The sequence below is a fragment of the Balaenoptera acutorostrata genome, chromosome 1 (genome assembly GCF_949987535.1).
Source record: "Balaenoptera acutorostrata chromosome 1, mBalAcu1.1, whole genome shotgun sequence".
NCBI lineage: Eukaryota > Metazoa > Chordata > Mammalia > Artiodactyla > Balaenopteridae > Balaenoptera > Balaenoptera acutorostrata.
The window spans coordinates 61,006,268-61,025,587 of NC_080064.1; the positions used below are offsets into that span (position 1 = coordinate 61,006,268).

A 19,320-nucleotide genomic window follows, 5' to 3' on the forward strand; every position below is an offset into this window, starting at 1 on the left:
AAAGGCAAGAAAATCCCCACATACCTGGCCATGTGGCTGACAGGGTCTTGGTGCTCTGGCCAGATGTCAGGCCTGAGCCTCTAAGGTGGGAGAGCCAAGTTCAGGACATTGGACCACCAGAGACCTCCCAGCCCCATGTAATATCAATCGGTGAGAGCTCTCCCAGAGATCTCTGTCTCAACGCTAAGACCCAGCTCCACTCAATGGCCAGCAAGCTCCAGTGCTGGATGCCCCATGCCAAACAACTGGCAAGACAGGAACACAACCCCACCCATTAGCAGAAAAAGCTGCCTAAAATGATACTAAATTCACAGACACCCCAAAACACACCACCAGATGCAGCCCTACCCACCAGAAAGACAAGATCCAGCCCCACCCACCTGAACACAGGCACCAGTCCCCTCAACCAGGAAGCCTACACAAATCACTGAACCAAACCTCACCCACTGGGGGCAGACACCAAAAACAATGGGAATCACGAACCTGCAGCCTGCAAAAAGGAGATCCCAAACACAGTAAGTTAAACATAATGAAAAGACAGAGAAACATGCAGCAGATGAAGGAACAAGGTAAAACCCCACCAGACCAAACAAATGAAGAGGAAATAAACAGTCTACCTGAAAAAAAATTCAGATTAATGATAGTAAAGACGATCCAAACTCTTGGAAATAGAATGGAGAAAATACAAGAAATGATTAAGAAGGACCTAGAAGAACTAAAGAGCAAACAAACAATGATGAACAACACAATAAATGAAATTAAAAACTCTCTAGAAGGAATCAATAGCAGAATAACTAAAGCAGAAGAAAAGATAAGTGACCTGAAAGAAAAAACAGTGGAAATAACTACCATAAATGCACCAACATTTGAATTATAGAGGTCCCAGAAGAAGAGGGAAAGAAAGTTTCTGAGAAAATATTTGAGGAGATTATAGTTGAAAACTTCCCTAACATGGGAAAGGAAATAGCCAATCAAGTCCAGGAAGCGCAGAGTCCCATACAGGATAAAAACAAGGAGAAACACGCCAAGACACATATTAATCAAACTATCAAAAATTAAAAACAAAGAAAAAATATTAAAAGCAGCAAGGGAAAAGCAACAAATAACATAGAAGGGAATCCCCATAAGGTTAACAGCTTATCTTTCAGCAGAAACTCTGCAAGCCAGAAGGGAGTGGCAGGACATATTTAAAGTGATGAAAGGGAAAAACCTACAACCAAGATTACTCTACCCAGCAAGGATCTCATTCAGATTCAAGAGAGAAATTAAAAGCTTTACAGACAAGCAAAAGCTAAGAGAATTCAGCACCACCAAACCAGCTTTACAACAAATGCTAAAGGAACTTCTCTAGGCAGGAAACACAAGAGAAGGAAAAAACCTACAATAACAAACCCAAAACAATTAAGAAAATGATAATAGGAACATACATATCAACAATTACCTTAAATGTAAATGGATTAAATGCTCCAACCAAAAGACATAGACTGGCTGAATGGATACAAAAACAAGACCCATATATATGCTGTGTACAAGAGACCCACTTCAGACCTAGGGACACATACAGACTGAAAATGAGGGGATGGAAAAAATATTCCATGAAAATGGAAATCAAAAGAAAACTGGAGTAGCAATTCTCATATCAGACAAAATAGACTTTAAAATAAAGACTCTTACAAGAGACAAAGAACTACACTACATAATGATCAAGGGATCAATCCAAGAAGAAGATATAACAATTGTAAATATGCACCCAACATAGACGCATCTCAATACATAAGTCAAATTCTAACAGCCATAAAAGGGGAAATCGACAGTAACACAATCATAGTAGGGGACTTTAACACCCTACTTTCACCAATGGACGGATCATCCAAAATGAAAATAAATAAGGAAACACAAGCTTTAAATGACACATTAGACAAGATGGACTTAATTGATATTTATAGGACATTCCATAAAAAAAAAACCAGAATACACTTTCATCTCAAGTGCTCATGGAGCATTCTCCAGGATAGATCATATCTTGGGTCACAAATCAAGCCTTGGTAAATTTACTAAAATTGAAATCATATAAAGTATCTTTTCCGACCACAGCACTATGAGACTAGATACTAATTACAGGGAAAAAACTGTAAAAAATACAAACACTAATATGCTACTAAAAAACCAAGAAATCACTGAAGAAATCAAAGAGGAAATCAAAAAATACCTAGAAACAAATGACAATGAAAACCGGACGACCCAAAACCTATGGGATGCAGCAAAAGCAGTTCTAAGAGGGAAGTTTATAGCAATACATTCCTACCTCAAGAAACAAGAAACATCTCAAATAAACAACCTAACTTACACCTAAAGCAATTAGAGAAAGAAGAACAAAAAAACCCCAAAGTTAGCAGAAGGAAAGAAATCATAAAGATCAGGTCAGAAATAAATGAAAAAGAAAAGAAAGAAATGATAACAAATATCAATAAAACTAATAGCTGGTTCTTTGAGAAGATAAAGAAAATTGATAAACCATTAGCCAGAATCATCAAGAAAAAAAGGGAGAAGACTCAAATCAACAGAATTAGAAATAAAAATGGAGAAGTAACAACTGGCACTGCAGAAATACAAAGGATCATGAGAGATTAGTACAAGCAACTATATGCCAATAAAATGGACAACCTGGAAGAGATGGACAAATTCTTAGAAAAAAACAACCTCCCAAGACTGAGCCAGGAAGAAATAGAAAATATAAACAGACTAATCACAAGCACTGAAATTGAAACTGTGATTAAAAATCATCCAACAAACAAAAGCCCAGGACCAGATGGCTTCACAGGCGAATTCTATCAAACATTTAGAGAAGAGCTAACACCTATCCTTCTCAAGCTCTTCCAAAATATAGCAGAGGGAGGAACACTCCCAAACTCATTCTACGAAGCCACTGTCACCCTGATGCCAAAACCAGACAAAGATGTCACAAAAAAAGAAAACTACAGGCCAATAACACTGATGAACATAGATGCAAAACTCCTCAACAAAATACTAGCAAACAGAATCCAACAGCACATTAAAAGGATCATACACTATGATCAATCGGTGTTTATCCCAGGAATGCAAGGATTCTTCAATATATGCAAATCAGTCAATGTGATACACCATATTAACAAACTGAAGGGTAAAAACCATAGGATAATCTCAACAGATGCAGAGAAAGCTTTCGACAAAATTCAACACCCATTTATGATAAAAAGTCTCCAGAAAGTAGGCATAGAGGGAATTTACCTCAACATAGTAAAGGCCATATATGACAAACCCACAACCAACATCGTTCTCAATGGTGAAAAACTGAAACCAATTCCTCTACGATAAGGAACAAGACAAGGTTGCCCACTCTCACCACTATTATTCAACATAGTTTCGGAGGTTTTAGCCATGGCAATCAGAGAAGAAGAAGAAATAAAAGGAATCCAAATAGGAAAAGAAGAAGTAAAGCTGTCACTGTTTGCAAATGATATGATACTATATATAGAGAATCCTAAAGATGCTACCAGAAAACTACAGAGCTAATCAATGAATTTGGTAAAGCAGCAGGATACAAAATTAATGCACAGAAATCTCTTACATTTGGGCTTCCCTGGTGGCGCAGTGGTTAAGAATCTGCCTACCAATGCACGGGACACAGGTTAGAGCCCTGGCCCGGGAATTCCCACATGCCATGAGCAAATAAGCCCATGCGCCACAACTACTGAGCTTGAGCTCTAGGGCCCACAAGCCACAACTACTGAGCCCATGTGCCACAGCTATTGAAGCCTGTGTGCCTAGAGCCCATGCTCCACAACAAGAGAAGCCACAACAATGAAAAGCCCGTGCACCGCAAAAAAGAGTAGCCCTGCTCACCACAACTAGAGAAAGCCCGCACACAGCAATGAAGACCCAACACAGCCAAAAATTTTTAAATAAATAAATAAATAAATAAATTTATTTAAAAAAAAAGAAATCTCTTGCATTCCTATACACTAATGACGAAAAATCTGAAAGAGAAACTAAGGAAACACTCCCATTTACCACTGCAACAAAAAGAATAAAATACCTAGGAATAAACCTACCTAAGGAGGCAAAAGACCTGTATGCAGAAAACTATAAGACACTGATGAAAGAAATTAAAGACGATACAAACCATGTTCTTGGATTGGAAGAATAATATTGTGAAAATGACTATACTACCCAAAGCAATCTACAGGTTCAATGCAATACCTATCAAACTACCACTGGCATTTTTCACAGAACTAGAGCAAAAAATTTCACACTTTGTGTGGAGACACAAAAGACCCCAAATAGCCAAAGCAATCTTGGGAAAGAAAAATGGAGCTGGAGGAATCAGGCTCCCAGACTTCAGACTATACTGCAAAGCTACAGTAATCAAGACACTATGGCACTGGCACAAAAACAGAAATATAGATCAATGGAACAGGATAGAAAGCCCAGAGATAAACCCATGCACATATGGTCACCTTATCTTTGATAAAGGAGGCAAGAATATACAATGGGGAAAAGATATTCTCTTCAATAAGTGGTGCTGGGAAAACTGGACAGCTACATGTAAAAGAATGAAATTAGAACACTTCCTAACACCATACAAAAAAAATAAATTCCAAATGGATTAAAGACCTACATGTAAGGCCAGACACTATCAAACTCTTAGAGGAAAACATAGGCAGAACACTCTATGACCAGCAAGATCCTTTTTGACCCACCTCCTAGAGAAATGGAAATAAAAACAAAAATAAACAATGAGACCTAATGAAACTTAAAAGCTTTTGCCCAGCAAAGGAAACCATAAACAAGATGAAAAGACAACCCTCAGAATGGGAAAAAATATTTGCAAATGAAGCAACTGACAAAGGATTAATCTCCAAAATTTACAAGCAGCTCATGCAGCTCAATATCAAAAAAACAAACAACCCAATCCAAAAATGAACGGAAGACCTAAATAGACATTTCTCCAAAGAAGATATACAGATCGCCAACAAACACATTAATGGATGCTCAACATCACTAATCATTAGAGAAATGCAAGTCAAAACTACAATGAGGTATCACCTCACACCAGTCAGAATGGCCATCATCAAAAAATCTACAAACAATAAATGCTGGAGAGGGTGTGGAGAAAAGGGAACCCTCTTGCACTATTGGTGGGAATGTAAATCGATACAGCCACTATGGACAACAGTATGGAGGTTCCTTACAAAACTAAAAATAGAACTACCAAACGACCCAGCAATCCCACTACTGGGCGTATACCCAGAGAAAACCATATGTACCACAATGTTCATTGCAGCACTATTTACAATAGCCAGGACATGGAAGAAACCTAGGTGTCCATCAACAGATGAATGGATAAAGAAGATGTGGCACATATATTCAATGGAATATTAGCCATAAAAAGAAACGAAACTGAGTTATTTGTAGTGAGGTGGATGGACCTAGAGTCTGGCATACAGAGTGAAGTAAGTTAGAAAGAGAAAAACAAATACCATATGCTGACACATACATATGGAATCTAAAAAAAAAAAATTGGTTCTGACGAACCTAGGGGCAGGACAGGAATAAAGATGCAGACATAGACAATGGACTTGAGGACACGGGGAGGGGGAAGGGTAAGCTGGAGCGAAGTGAGAGAGTAGAATTGACATATATACACTACCATATGTAAAATAGTTAGCTAATGGGAAGCAACTGCATAGCACAGGGAGATCAGCTCAGTGCTTTGTGACCCCCTAGAGGGGTGGGCTAGGGAGAGTGGGAGGGAGACGGAAGAGGGAGGGGATATGTGGATATATGTATACATATAGCTGATTCACTGTGTTATACAGCAGAAACTAACACAACATTGTAAAGCAATTATACTCCAATAAAGATGTGTAAATAATTAATCAACTAATTAATCAAATAGCCATCTTTTCCCTCACTGTACATTTGCAAATTTTCTTTCACTTATTCATAGTCCTTTCTAATTAGTCAGACTATATGTACGTTTAAAGTAGATAATTAAAATAATGTACAATCTTTTTTTTTAAGTGGTTTTCTAAGTTTTAAAAACTGCTAATTAAATTTTAGTCCTGCACAGGTAACGAATAAATATTTACTCATGTCTGCTTGTTCAGGTAATTTTAAGTTAGTTCCAATTATAACTGATGCTTATAGAAACACTATTTTGTCAGAGTTTATACTGTCTTTTATATACCAAGTTAACATAGGCTAACCCTGAGAACTTAAGTGAAATGTGAATATTTTCTATTGGGATACAGTTATTTGAAGATATTTAGCTTTTATATGTATTTGATTACCTTTTATATCTTTTTTGCATAGTTTTGTGTGAGAATAGAAAAGAATCCTGGCCTTGGATTTAGTATCAGTGGTGGAATTAGTGGACAAGGAAATCCATTTAAACCTTCTGACAAGGTAAGAATTGAATTTCTTATTGGCAATTTTAATTAGAAAAACACTATATTCTACTGCAGCAAAAAAACTTTTTTCAATTTTTTGGTTTTACTGTGCTTTAATAAGCTAGCTAACTATGAAGCCACTTAGAAACTTTTTCAGCAAAGGGAAAAAAGAATTCACTGCAGTGCTTGACAAATCCTATGAATGAGAAAAAATAAATTTAAGCATTCTCTTTGAAAAGGAAGTTGCTTGTTTTTTGCTTTTTGTTTTGTTCACAGTTGTATATATTTGTAAAGGAAGCTATATAGGCAATTTCTAACAAGTTTTTTCCAAAAGTTTATTTGTGGATCACTGATTTGGGAAAAAGTTTTCTCATAGTAACAGAATGAATAAATAATGATTCAACGCCAGGGCCATCTGATTGCCATCTCTTTAATCCATCATGTTTGTAAAGTATTTCACTAATAGAATTGTAGAACTGAAAGACCATGGGAAACAAATATTCTGTGAGAAAATCAGTGTTAGCCATGGCAGAGGAATCAGGTCCTCCTCTTATGCTCACCCCTGTCTGTCAAATCATGGGTAAAGGTTCACCACCACTCCCAACTCTAACCTCAAACGTTGCTGAATATCCGCCATGCTGCACATGTTCACATCTGGCCTGTCTGATCCCATTGTGGACCACTTGACTTTTTTAAGCAAAAAAATTTACCCTGAGCTATATAACCTGCCTTCTGCCATCAGGGTTTAATACTCTCAGCTTTTAAACAATTAGTGATTATAATTTGATGATCATTGAAACTGTCTGCTTTTGACCTCATCAAATTTAATTGCATTAAGTGACATCATAAAACTTTGGGATGATGAAGAAAGTCAGAAATTAGATATGAATAAAACCTCCTCAGGCTCTCAACTTAACCTTTGAGTCACAAGGTGGTCCGAATCCTTTCAACTTACCACTATTGTAAAAATAACCCACATATCAGTTTCTGATTAAAGACCTATTTCTGAAATAATTTGGATGCCCCTACTTTGGAGATTTCCATAGCCTTTAATACCTTATTTTCCTCTACTTCTTCCCAGTCTTTTTGTTTCCTACCATTAGTTATGCCCTCTTCCTTTCCTTTCTGGAGAAGAAGAAAGAAAGAGGTTGGACTATTTGGATGGAAAGGAGTAGAAAGAAATCCCCAGTGGCCATAGATAAGAGTTTCTTTGCTTAACTGATTGGAGCAGGTATTCATATATAAGGAATGTATATGAAGCAGCCCTATATAATTAGGGAAATTCCAGTTAGAAATGTCTGTGTATAAGTAACTACTACATTTCCTTTTTGAAATGATGTTGAGGATAATCACTGATTTAGTAGAATTTAAATATTCATGGCTTAGTAGGACCAAGTGTTTACTGAATTCTAATAAATTATTAATATATCTTAAGACAAAAAGCATGAAAAGTCAAAATTATCAGAAACATATGGTATTTTTAAAAGCCTCAAATCATTGTCTTATTCATCTTACCCCTCTTTTTGTCTCTGGTTTTACATCTCTTCCATAAGTTCTTTCAATGAAAAGGTAACAACCTTATCATTCATAAGATAGTTGAAATTCAAAAGACATGTTGTCCTCTCCTATCTCACCAGCAGATATATCTTTTCACTATATTTCTGGAAGGCACAGGGTAATAGATATTTTTCAATTAAAGATGCACAAGTTTCTAAATAGTCAAGATGTCAGAATGCTGTTACTTTTCTGCTTTTATTTTCAACTGAAGGGGATAACAGGTGTGAGGCTTTCAAATCATTGCCTGTGATTCTTCCACTGTGATGAAATATGAACACTTTATAACTATTAATTTAATTTTTCATTGTAACATTTTGATGACTCTAGTGAGACTGAACTATTTCTATGATCTTATAATTTCTCTTTTGGTTAAATGCAACAGATACAGAGCTTGAATTATATAATCTATCCATTGAAAGATTCCCCTCAAAAGCACTTTTCTTTGCCTGATTACTTTCTAAAACACTTAAAATCTGAAAAGTGAATCTCTATTACAGCAAAATTGATCAGAGTAATTAAAAGTTCCAAATCTACAGAAGACTCAGACTGCTCTTAATTTATTGACCACACCAAACATATGGTAGATACTTAGTTAAAAGTGTTGAGGCGATCTAAAGACATTGGCTCTGACAATTTCTATAAGAATTTAATCCACTCACAAAGAAAGGGATTAATCTCAAGGAAATTCAGTTGCATTTTTTTATCCCCAGTGCCCCATTCTTGTAGAGGTTGCATAAAATTTAGAGTAGAATCCAGTGCCTATATCAACCTAAAAATATCAAACAGTAAGAAAATGAAAAGGAATTTTAAAAATACTCTTCTCTCCAATGTTGAAGGACAATTTTATCATAAATTGGCTAATTTACAGCTGTGAGGAGGAGTGAGGAGAACCAAAATAAACAGGTGTTTTAATTCAACCTGGGTCAGAGGTTGATGCTTTCTTTATAAGGAGTTCTAGTCATGCAAAAGCTTAAACTTTAATATGGTACATACCCCCTTCCAATAAACAAGTCATGGGTTAGAAGCAGTCTTTCGAGCATACTATATTATTTTACTTACTGTTCATTAATGTTTAAGTGTTTTGTAATGACACTCAAAATTCTAAGTATCCAAGATATCTGAATGTCTTAGAGTCATTGAAGACTTTCTGTACTAAAGTAGCCAATAGATTTGTTCCCTTCTCTTCATTATGATTGCTAGGAACCGCTGTTTCAGCCAAATGCCAAGGACTAAAGTGAAATAGCATCCAAACTGATTACCTAGTTTACAGCCAGATAGGAAAAGCATGAAGCAGTCATCCCTAAGGGCTGAGAGTATGAAACTGGGACAAAAGTGAGTTGTGTTGTTCAGTCTGGCAGAAGTTCCAATTTAGGTTCTGTGGTAGTGTGAGACTACTGCAGAAAAACTCTTGGTACAGCCCAAAATTTAACTGAGGCTTTAGGGAGAACTGAGGATTAAGATAGGAAGACTGTTTTGTACCAGACTTTGAGAGCTTAGAACTGCATCTGGTCTTGCAAATTTAACTCTTCTCGAAGACGCCAAGGTAGTCTGATTATGGTCTCCTTAGGTTAAACGGCTGGAGCACGATTAGTCCTGCAGTTCATATCATTGTCAGAACAGTGTTTAGTAGTTGAACAACCCAACTCACTCATTATTCATTATTTTGGGTTCACTGCCAGGTGAAAACTGCTTTTACATATTTGGAAAGAGAAAACTGTAGAAAACCAGATGAAAAAGCCTTCATATAATGCTTGCCTTTGCCCTCCCTGTGAAGTGGATGGAGCCATTATCTGCTTTATTATTATAGAGAAACATTGCTGTCAAGATGGCACGATGCTCCAGAGAGATAAAAGATTTTGATCCAACAAATCTGATGATAATAATAAAAGTATAGACTTTTACTGAGTATCTGCAATGTGCTAGTCACTGTATTAGGCTCTTTATATACATGAACTTACCTGATCTTCTTAGCAACTTGTGTTAGTTGAGTATTATTATTCCCCATTTTGTTGAGGCCCAGAGGGGTTAATTAACTTGCCCAAGGTCATTTAGCTGACCTGTGGCAGATAAGATTTGAACCCAAATTGATCTGATTCCAAATCCTTTTCTCTTAAAAAGCACTATGATACTACCTCTATCTGCAAATACCACTTAGCCGAAGAGCCACATGACAAATTTATACCCTGTAGAGTTGAGACTAACATAATAATCTAATATTGAAAGTGTTACAGAACACTGTAATTAGTTATAGTCTAGATATTTGCTTCAAGTCCTTGGAAGTCAGCATGTATTCTCTATTGAACTTAGATAACTAGAAGCATACTGTATACATTAGATTGCTAAGCATTTATATAACTTTTGGACTAAGGTATTATTACAGTGGAGATCCTGCCAATGGAACAAACCACAATAATCTTTCCCTATATTTAAATGTTCATAAAATAATAATTCATGATTACAAAATTTAAGTAATATACCAATACAGTTTCCACGAGATGTTGTTAGGAAGAAGAGACTGGATTAATGGATGACTGATATCATGTTGTTGTGTGACTTCATAAAACAGCCTAAGACTCTGAAAATAAATGAATTTTTAATGATGTATTCACACAGTTCATCATTCAGTGACTGATATCCCTCCTTGCCTCATTTTAGAAGGAAGGACTAAGCTTCTGGAGTTTAAAGATATTAACAAGAACTCATAGCCTCTTTCTCTATATACTGTAAAGGTACAGCACTGAACAATGCCATGAACAAACACCTAGTCACAGGATCACAATGGAAGCTGTGTTATGAATATCCTCAAATCACTTGATAGCAGGAAATATACATACTATGACATTGGAACCAAAGAATCACTTATTCTCCACAGTTTGATCATAAACACTCATGCTGAGCAGATGCCAGAGAGCCTACCCATATTTCCAATGATTTGGGCAATTGGCATGTAGACACATAAATGATAGAAGAAACAATCTTTTTTTTTTTTTTTAATGCCTTAATTTGCCCATGGTACAGGTAAAATCCCAAGCCAAGGAAGAATATTATAGGCATGGCAAATGTAAAATACTATAATCACCAATAAACTCTAAATAAATGTTCTGGAATTTCAGAATAAATTACTATATCTGATTCTACATAAATTCTAAAAAATTGATTCCAGATGTCAAACAGCCTCCCTCCTATTTACATCCCACCTTCCACCCCTAGAAGAAAATTTGTGTGGAGATGAGTATTGCATCAAATAAAAGTTTTTATATGATTAATACTACGAAGAGAAGAAAGGTTAGATGTGCAGATCCAAATATTTATTTGACATCTTTACCTGGGGATAACAATACTCAGAGGCATGCTTGGCAGTAGCAAATTTGAAAATGCACAAGAATAATTTTCTGGGTTTGTTCAGCCTCAGGACACTGGGTGATTCATAAATAAAAAGTTGCAAAAGATATGCTCTTGACTTATGAAAAAGGTGCATACCCTATGTCTACACCTTGTCATGTTTTCTCCATGGATATAAAAATCAGGAATAGCAAACACATTTGTCTAGAACTCCACACAGCATATGATTTATATTTACTACATAAACATTAAACTACATATAATATTTCCTTCATTTTGTACAACTCTTAGACAAAGGTGATTTATTTTATATATTTCTAAATTAATTTTATAATATAATTTATATATCTGTCCCATCTTTAATTCTACTTCAAGCGATTATGTAATGCAAATTTGGAGAATCTATTAGTTATGTGAAAGTAACATTCAGGAGCAAGGAATAGATATAATATAAATATACATAATTTATATATAAAACTGAATTTTTAAAAATAAATAACAAACAAATTATTTTACAACACAATTACTTCAGCTGCATCTTAGTCATACTGCAGTTTGAGGTTCAGAATGCCACTTGGTTGTCTGAGGACTTTAAAAGCAAGAATTTTTTTAATAAAAAATGCATTTTTGCCTGTTCTGTTCTGTCTTACATGTTGAAAAAAAACCTGAATCTATTCAGAAATATTGATAGAAATGCAGTCTTTGCAATCTCCTATTAATAGAATTCCTATAGGTATGACCACCTATATGAGGCCTTTTAAGAAGGCATGGCAGTGTGCTTTAGCCAATAGGATAATTTCAATATCAAGACATTATATTATAAAGAAGACATATAAGATTTCAGCTTGTGAAAAGATATAATAAAATATAATTCAACACAGACTTGGTTCTTTAAGAAAATATCATTCCATCATACATATGAAAAAATAAGGCGATTTACAAGTACCATTTTAAATAAGAACATTTACACATGGGACATTTTAATTCAACAATATATTTAGAAAGTCACTAGAATTGAGATTGCTATCACTTTGTGATATTCTTTAACAATCAGTAAAATAATTTTCAATAAAATTAAAGTCCAAGTACATAGCCAGCTGTATTAGTTGCTAGAGTTAAATATTATGTATGTTCTGTCTGCTGCATCATTTCAGCCATTTAGCATGGAACAAAATAAGCTAAATAAGGAGACAGAAAATGGTGTGGGAAAGGACTTGAGACTTTTTAAGTTTGTTGCTATTTGATGGGAAAATGTCAGAGACTTCTCAATCAAAATATGAAAGCACTTAAAATTAGTTCATAAATAATATTTTATGTAATAACTAACAAGAATTGACAGGTCCAACAATGAGAGAAAGTTAATTACTGAGGGTCCAAAAGATCTTTGGGAAACCTGTGAAATCTTTCATATTCCAGTCATAAAGTTACTACCACAAGTTTTAAGTGGTATTGCAGGGACCTCCATAGTATTTCTAGTTTCTGCTTGAAAATGTTATAACCAACTAGAATCCTTGAAAATATTGTGAATCCAGATTAATAGAAATAAAACAAAAATAAATTAAAAAGTAATAACTTCCATGTCTCTGCCTGTAGCAGTATTGTTTAGCTTTTTTTAATTTACCTATATAACATTTCAGATGTATCTCAATAATATGTATTTAAAAACAATATTATCCATTTTTCCTCTAATCTACCCCCAAAGTTGCTCTATGCTTGGGGAGCAGAGGTGCATTTTATCTCCTGGTACTGGGTTCCAAAGAATCGCTAGTAAGCAAAATATAGAATCTACGTATCCCTTCCAGGCAAGAAGATACTGCAGAGCTTTAATTTTTGTAGTTTATATTTGTCTAAAGCCAGCTCCCCAAGATGCAGAACCAGAGATGAAGACTTTTGTGCAAGTAGTTAATTGAAGATTTGCTGTCCGGCGAAATCTATATGAGAATAAGGGATGCAGGATAGGCCAGGTGAGGAAAGTAGAACTCCACAAAGATGTGGATTTAGTGGAAACCGGATGGTACAGCGTACAGGGCGCTCTGGAGCATCAGCGGTACCACAGAGTTGTCTCACCTTGAGGAGGGAAACGGCTTTTTGTACCCTGGTATCAGTCATTAACTACATGGGAAGGAGCATAACCTTCCCAGCATTTCCCAGTAAGGAGGCTCCAGGCTGAGGGTAATTTTCAAAAGAAGGGTTAGATGTGAGCTGTCAGCAGCACCTGCAGGATGAGAGCACCAATCTGATAAAGGGAATCTGGGCAGGTCCCCAAAAGTGTCCATTATGCAACTATGAAAACAATGGATGTTCTTCATCTTTCAAACCAAAAGCACTTTAGTACCAGCAATTCTGATATGCTCATCTATGAGAAGTACTGCCTGAGTGCTTTCAACCATGGCACATAACTGAGAGGGATTGCCAAAGCAACTGATACTTCAGTGTGGATCCTGAAATTTGCCGTGTCGTAGTTTTTTCAATGAGACCCATTAAATCTGCTTTTAAATACTTGTAATTTTTCTGATTAATTTTTTTCTTAAAAAAAAAAAGACTGCTATATTCTACAAATATAGTCTTAGTCTCTCTAAGAGATAGTAATCATTAACTGAGCCAAATCTATGTTCTTTGGCAGCTAAAGAAAGTGGTTTACAAAATGATATTGATCAGAAGAAGCAGGGAAGTTTGGAGTGAACACACTTACATGGGAAAAATTTTTAGGTAACAATAGGTAAGATCAGAGAAATGAAGACAACGGAGAAAGAAACCCAAGTAACTGCAAAACACTTTTATTGTGTCATTTTTCTCTTTTGGGTGTGTGAAGAAAATCATGAGAACTCAAAGAGTTGATTCTTAAGTTCTGTAAGTTCCAACTTAAATCCTTAAATCCTCCCTAAGATCCTTTGAATGAGTTGAAGGAAAACCATAAACAGATGAGAATAGATTTCCAGACACCAAGTTAACCTGAAAGTGCTAGAACTATGCTGGAAAGTTGGACTACTAGATCAGAATTTAGACTATGTTATTTTAAAATGTATATATATGTATATATATATATGTGTATATATTTTTTTAAAATATATATTGTTAATAAATTCAGAGTTACATTAAGCAGTAAATGAGTAGTAACAGTTTATGATTACTGTATAAGGTACAAAATTACAAATATGCATTTGTTTAATTGCAATCATCCTTACAATATAATTAACAAAGCTATACATGATCTTAGTAACCAATTCTATTTTTTAAGTGTAATGGAGTAGAAATTATTTCCTATTTTTGAAAACTACTGGATCAAACCCCATTACCATACACAAACCACATTCCCATAACAAGGCACTATCATTTAACCTCCAAGAACATTTATTAATAGAAAATAGGAAGTGTTGGAGTAAACATTAAAGTGATTAAAGAAAAATCATATCTTAAATTCGTGTTTCTCTTTGTTTATTGAGGTATACCAAGGTCTGTGTGTTTATTGAGAGAGAAAAATCATACATTCATCCTATGCTCTACTTAAAATAAATTGCTTCCCCCTTGACTCTGTGACTAATTTAGTAGGCTACGTAGACTAAGGTACAAGATTTGCTTATTCCTATACTGCAAGAAGACCCTACGATATGTTGGGTTTTGTATGACTTGCACACACCAGCTGGGGCGGCTTCAGTTCTCTGAAGGTGTCCATCTCTGAGCCATAATGTGAGAGTGGTGAAAGAGACAGAGAATCGAGAACCACTCTTACTTAGGTACCTCCTACTGATTGTGAACTAGGGCATTCTCAACATAATCGACATAATCATCCTTTAAAATCATAATATGTTCTTAGTCTCAGATGTGTACAACTGCAATGTCTTTTTTCTTTAACTTATATCTCAAAAAAATTATACAGGTAAGAAATGAAAACACTCTCACTATAAAAATTCAAATAATATAGAAATGCAGAGACTAAAAAGTGAGAAAAAAAAAAAACCCTCCCTTTTCACTCTACCCCACACTGCCAATGCACAGCTGTGGCCTAAGAGCCACTTTGTCAGTCAATGTATCAGGAATCCACAACTAGAGTGTCCTCTGGACATTTGTCACTGGCCTTTTTGACCTCCTGATTTCACCGCCAGCTCTAAGCAATACTTCTAGTATGGTCTACTCTACATAAAACCATATTTTATCTAAAAGAATCATAGTTTGACTGAATGTAGTTTACAATACAATAATTTTTCACTTTAAAAACCTTATTTTAGCATAAGTGACAAAAAAGCTTTGACTGAATTCTTCACTTTTCAATCCATTATTTTGAAGTGGTGTAGATAGTGTCAAAAAATTTGACAACTGAAAGGGCTTTGAGGAAGACTGCAGGGGTGATTTCTGATTTCTGCAGTAATCAGAAAGCTGATTACTGATACTATTTTAGTAGTACCTAGGAAGGAGACGCCACAGCCACCTACAGTTACCCACTCTTGTTTTTAATGGCTTCTACTATTTTATGCTATGTATAAAGCTGAGAAGAGGACTTCCCTGGTGGCGCAGTGGTTAAGAATCCGCCTGCCAATGCAGGGGGCACGGGTTCAATCCCTGGTCTGGGAAGATTCCACATGCCATGGAGCAACTAAGCCCGTGCAACACAACTACTGAACCTGTGCTCTAGAGCCAGCGAGCCATAACTACTGAGCCCGCGTACCTAGAGCCCATGCTCCACAACAAGAGAAGCCACCGTAATTAGAAGCCTGCACACCGCAACTAGAGAAAAGCCTGTGCACAGCAACAAAGACCCAATGCAGCCAAAAATTAATTAATTAATTAATTTAAAAGAAGAAAAAAACGCCGAGACAAAAAGCCAGTAGGAACTCTGATCGAATCAGTAAACTGTATGAAGCTCAGCAATCCATATATTCACCACCAGTTGAGGTCTCATATTAAATACAGGCTTTAAAGAATTCATAAAATAAAAGAAATGAAAAATATTTCACCTATTTTTCCCAAAGAGGCAAGAAATCTGGAAAGACATTATGTGGAAGAGTGTGATCATTTACTTTTAAATGAAAATATGAAAATCAAATGAAAGAAAGTTCTTTTTTTAAGCTTAAGTATTTTACCAAGAAATAAACAGGAAGAAAATGTACATTCAGTCAACATTACACAGACTCCCAGAGATTTTTAACTGTTATGGAATAATTGCAATACTGCAGCAATCAATAAAAGGAAAATTGCAATTATAATTCCTAACAGGAATACCTCAGAGATATTGGGGTTTGTTTCCAGACCACTGCAATAAGATGAATATTGCAATAAAGCAAGTCCCTCGAAATTTTTGGTTTCCCAGTGCATTTAAAAGTTATGTTTACACTATATTGTAATCTATTAAGTGTGCAATAGCATTATGTCTAAAACAATGTAGATACCTTAATTCAAAAATACTTTATTGCTAAAAATGCTAACCATCATCTAAGTCTTCAGCAAGTCGTAGTAATAACATCAAAGATCACTGATCACAGACCACCATAACAAATAGAATAATAATGAAAAAGTTTGAAATATTGCAAGATTCACCAAAATGTGACACGGAAACATGAAGTGAGCAAACGTTGTTGGAAAAACGGTGCTGATAGACTTGCTTGACAGAAAGTTGCCATAAACCTTCAATTTTAAAACTGCATTGTCTGCAAAGTGCAATAAAGTGAAGCACAGTGAATCAAGGTACGCCTGTATAAAGTAATCAAAGCCAAACATAATTTCAACTCTTATATTCAAATTCCCCAAAAGAGAATAGTGCCTGGTGATCAGCACCAAACTATAAAAAAAAAAAAAAAAAAAAAAATCGATTTTTTAGTAGTCAATTTGTCATTTCTAACAGGAATCTCAGATAAAAGGAAATAAACTGCTTACTTCTTGGTTGTTTTTATCAAGTCATAAGGGCAGTATCTTGAAAACTATATGTTTATATACATTTTTCTTTTTGGCTACTAAACAAATCTTTACAATGACATGAAAGAATGGTGCAAGTGTATTTTTTCTGTTAGGATCACTCCATTAGGTTGTTACTAAGATATTTGTAATCACATAGCCAATTTCTATGGGTTTAAATAGTCTCCTGTTGCTCCAATGCATTATTTTTTTTAATAGATCTTTATTGGAGTATAATTGCTTCACAATACTGTGTTAGTTTCTGTTGTACAACAAAGTGAATCAGTCATATGCATACATATATCCCCATATCCCCTCCCCCTTGAGCCTCTCTCCCATCCTCCTTATGCCACCCCTCTAGGTCATCGCAAAGCACCGAGCTGATCTCCCTGTGCTATGCTGCTGCCTCCCACTAGCTAACTATTTTACATTAGGTAGTGTATATAAGTCGGTGCTACTCTCACTTCACCCCAACTTCCCCCTCCCCCCCTCGCCATGTCCTCAAGTCTGTTCTCTATGTCTATGTCTTTATTCCTGCCCTGCCACTATGTTCATCAGTACCTTTTTTTTTTTAAGATTCCATATATATGTGTTAGCATACGTTATTTGTTTTTCTCTTTCTGACTTACTCTGTATGACAAACTCTAGGACCATCCACCTCACTACAAATAACTCAATTTCATTTCTTTTTATGGCTGAGTAATATTCCATTGTATATATGTGCCACATCTTCTTTATCCATTCATCTGTTGATGGACATTTAGATTGCTTCCATGTCCTGACTGTCGTAAATAGTGCCGCAATGAACACTGTGGTACGTCTCTTTTTGAATTATGGTTTTCTCAGGGTATATGCCCAGTAGTGAGATTGCTGGGTCATATGGTAGTTCTATTTTTTACAAATGTAACCAAGTGATTTTTATTTCAATATATCTTTATTTAAAAATTAATGAAAGAGAGTTTTGAATTCCTTTAAACATCTATGCATAAGATTTTTGTGAAATTTTTAGAGGACTTTGGTCAGTTGTATAATTTGTATCTCTGTCTTTTGAGGCTCAAATTTTTTAGGTTTCTAAAGCAATTCTTTCTGTTCATTTTTTATGGATTTTACATTTCATTGTTTTGTCAGCTAAAGTTCAGTCATACACTGAATCATCATATGCAGCTGCCAATGCCCTCCTTTTTTTCTCTTTCTCTCCTTTCCTTCCATCTCTCCTTTCCTCCCTCTCCCCTCTCCTTTAGTTTCTAATGGTCATGGGATAAATCTCTTCACTTGCTGCATATAAATTCCTCAGTTGTTAAGGTAGCAAATTGTTCAAAGCTCAAGATTTGTCTCTCAGCAATTAACCTTAAAATATTTTGTTTTCACACTTCGACTCATAGAGAGTAAAGCTATTGAAACACCTTTATTCTTGATGTGTCTTCTAATAATCACAGGGATTAAGTAAACACAGTCTACTGTGTATGTGTAATGCTGCTTCTATGAGCTGCATCATAGCTTAATATTAACCTTGCTCAATTCATGAAAAGAAATTATTTGCCAATATTTGGCCAAAAAAAAAAAAGTTTCCCCTTGCAAGCTATTGAATCTATGTCTGTGTTTGCTATTTTTATGGGTCAGTTTTTTCTCCAGAAACGCTCTTTGAACTTTTATAATTATATGAAAGCATATGATACCATATTCTATAATATATAACCAATGTGTTCTGAATTGTAATTGTAATTGTATGCAATTTTTATCTGAGATATGGCCTTCCTAGAAACCAATTTCTTAACATCAGCTAGAGCCAAGTTTTTTCAGAATTGTAAAGAAAAGCGTATTTCACAAATTGAAGTTGTAATTCCCTTAAGACAAGTTCTATATTGGTGTCTACATTTACAATAGCTGAGACTGTCACAGTCATTCACCTTCATCATTAAAAAGCCATAAAAATTTCCTTTCTCCTCTAAAGTTAGAATGTTAAATGTTGGCCTTGTAGACTAACTTTCAAGGAACCTTGAGTCCTTCAAGGTTTGCGTCCAGAGGTGCAGAGACTAGGTAACCAGTAAGACAAGGTCAGATTTTAACACTGTGTAAAACCGTCCATACTCATCCATTTACAAAA

At 35.4% G+C, this 19,320-nt stretch overlaps 1 protein-coding gene across 1 annotated transcript in view; it reads left to right on the top strand.

The window, feature by feature from the left end:
- Positions 1-19,320, top strand: part of LRRC7 (leucine rich repeat containing 7) — a 508,378-nt gene that overhangs the window by 468,317 nt on the left and 20,741 nt on the right. The window contains exon 24 of the mRNA XM_057529769.1: positions 6,355-6,447. Coding sequence (XP_057385752.1) covers positions 6,355-6,447 — 93 coding nt within the window. The remainder of the gene's footprint in view (positions 1-6,354; positions 6,448-19,320) is intronic.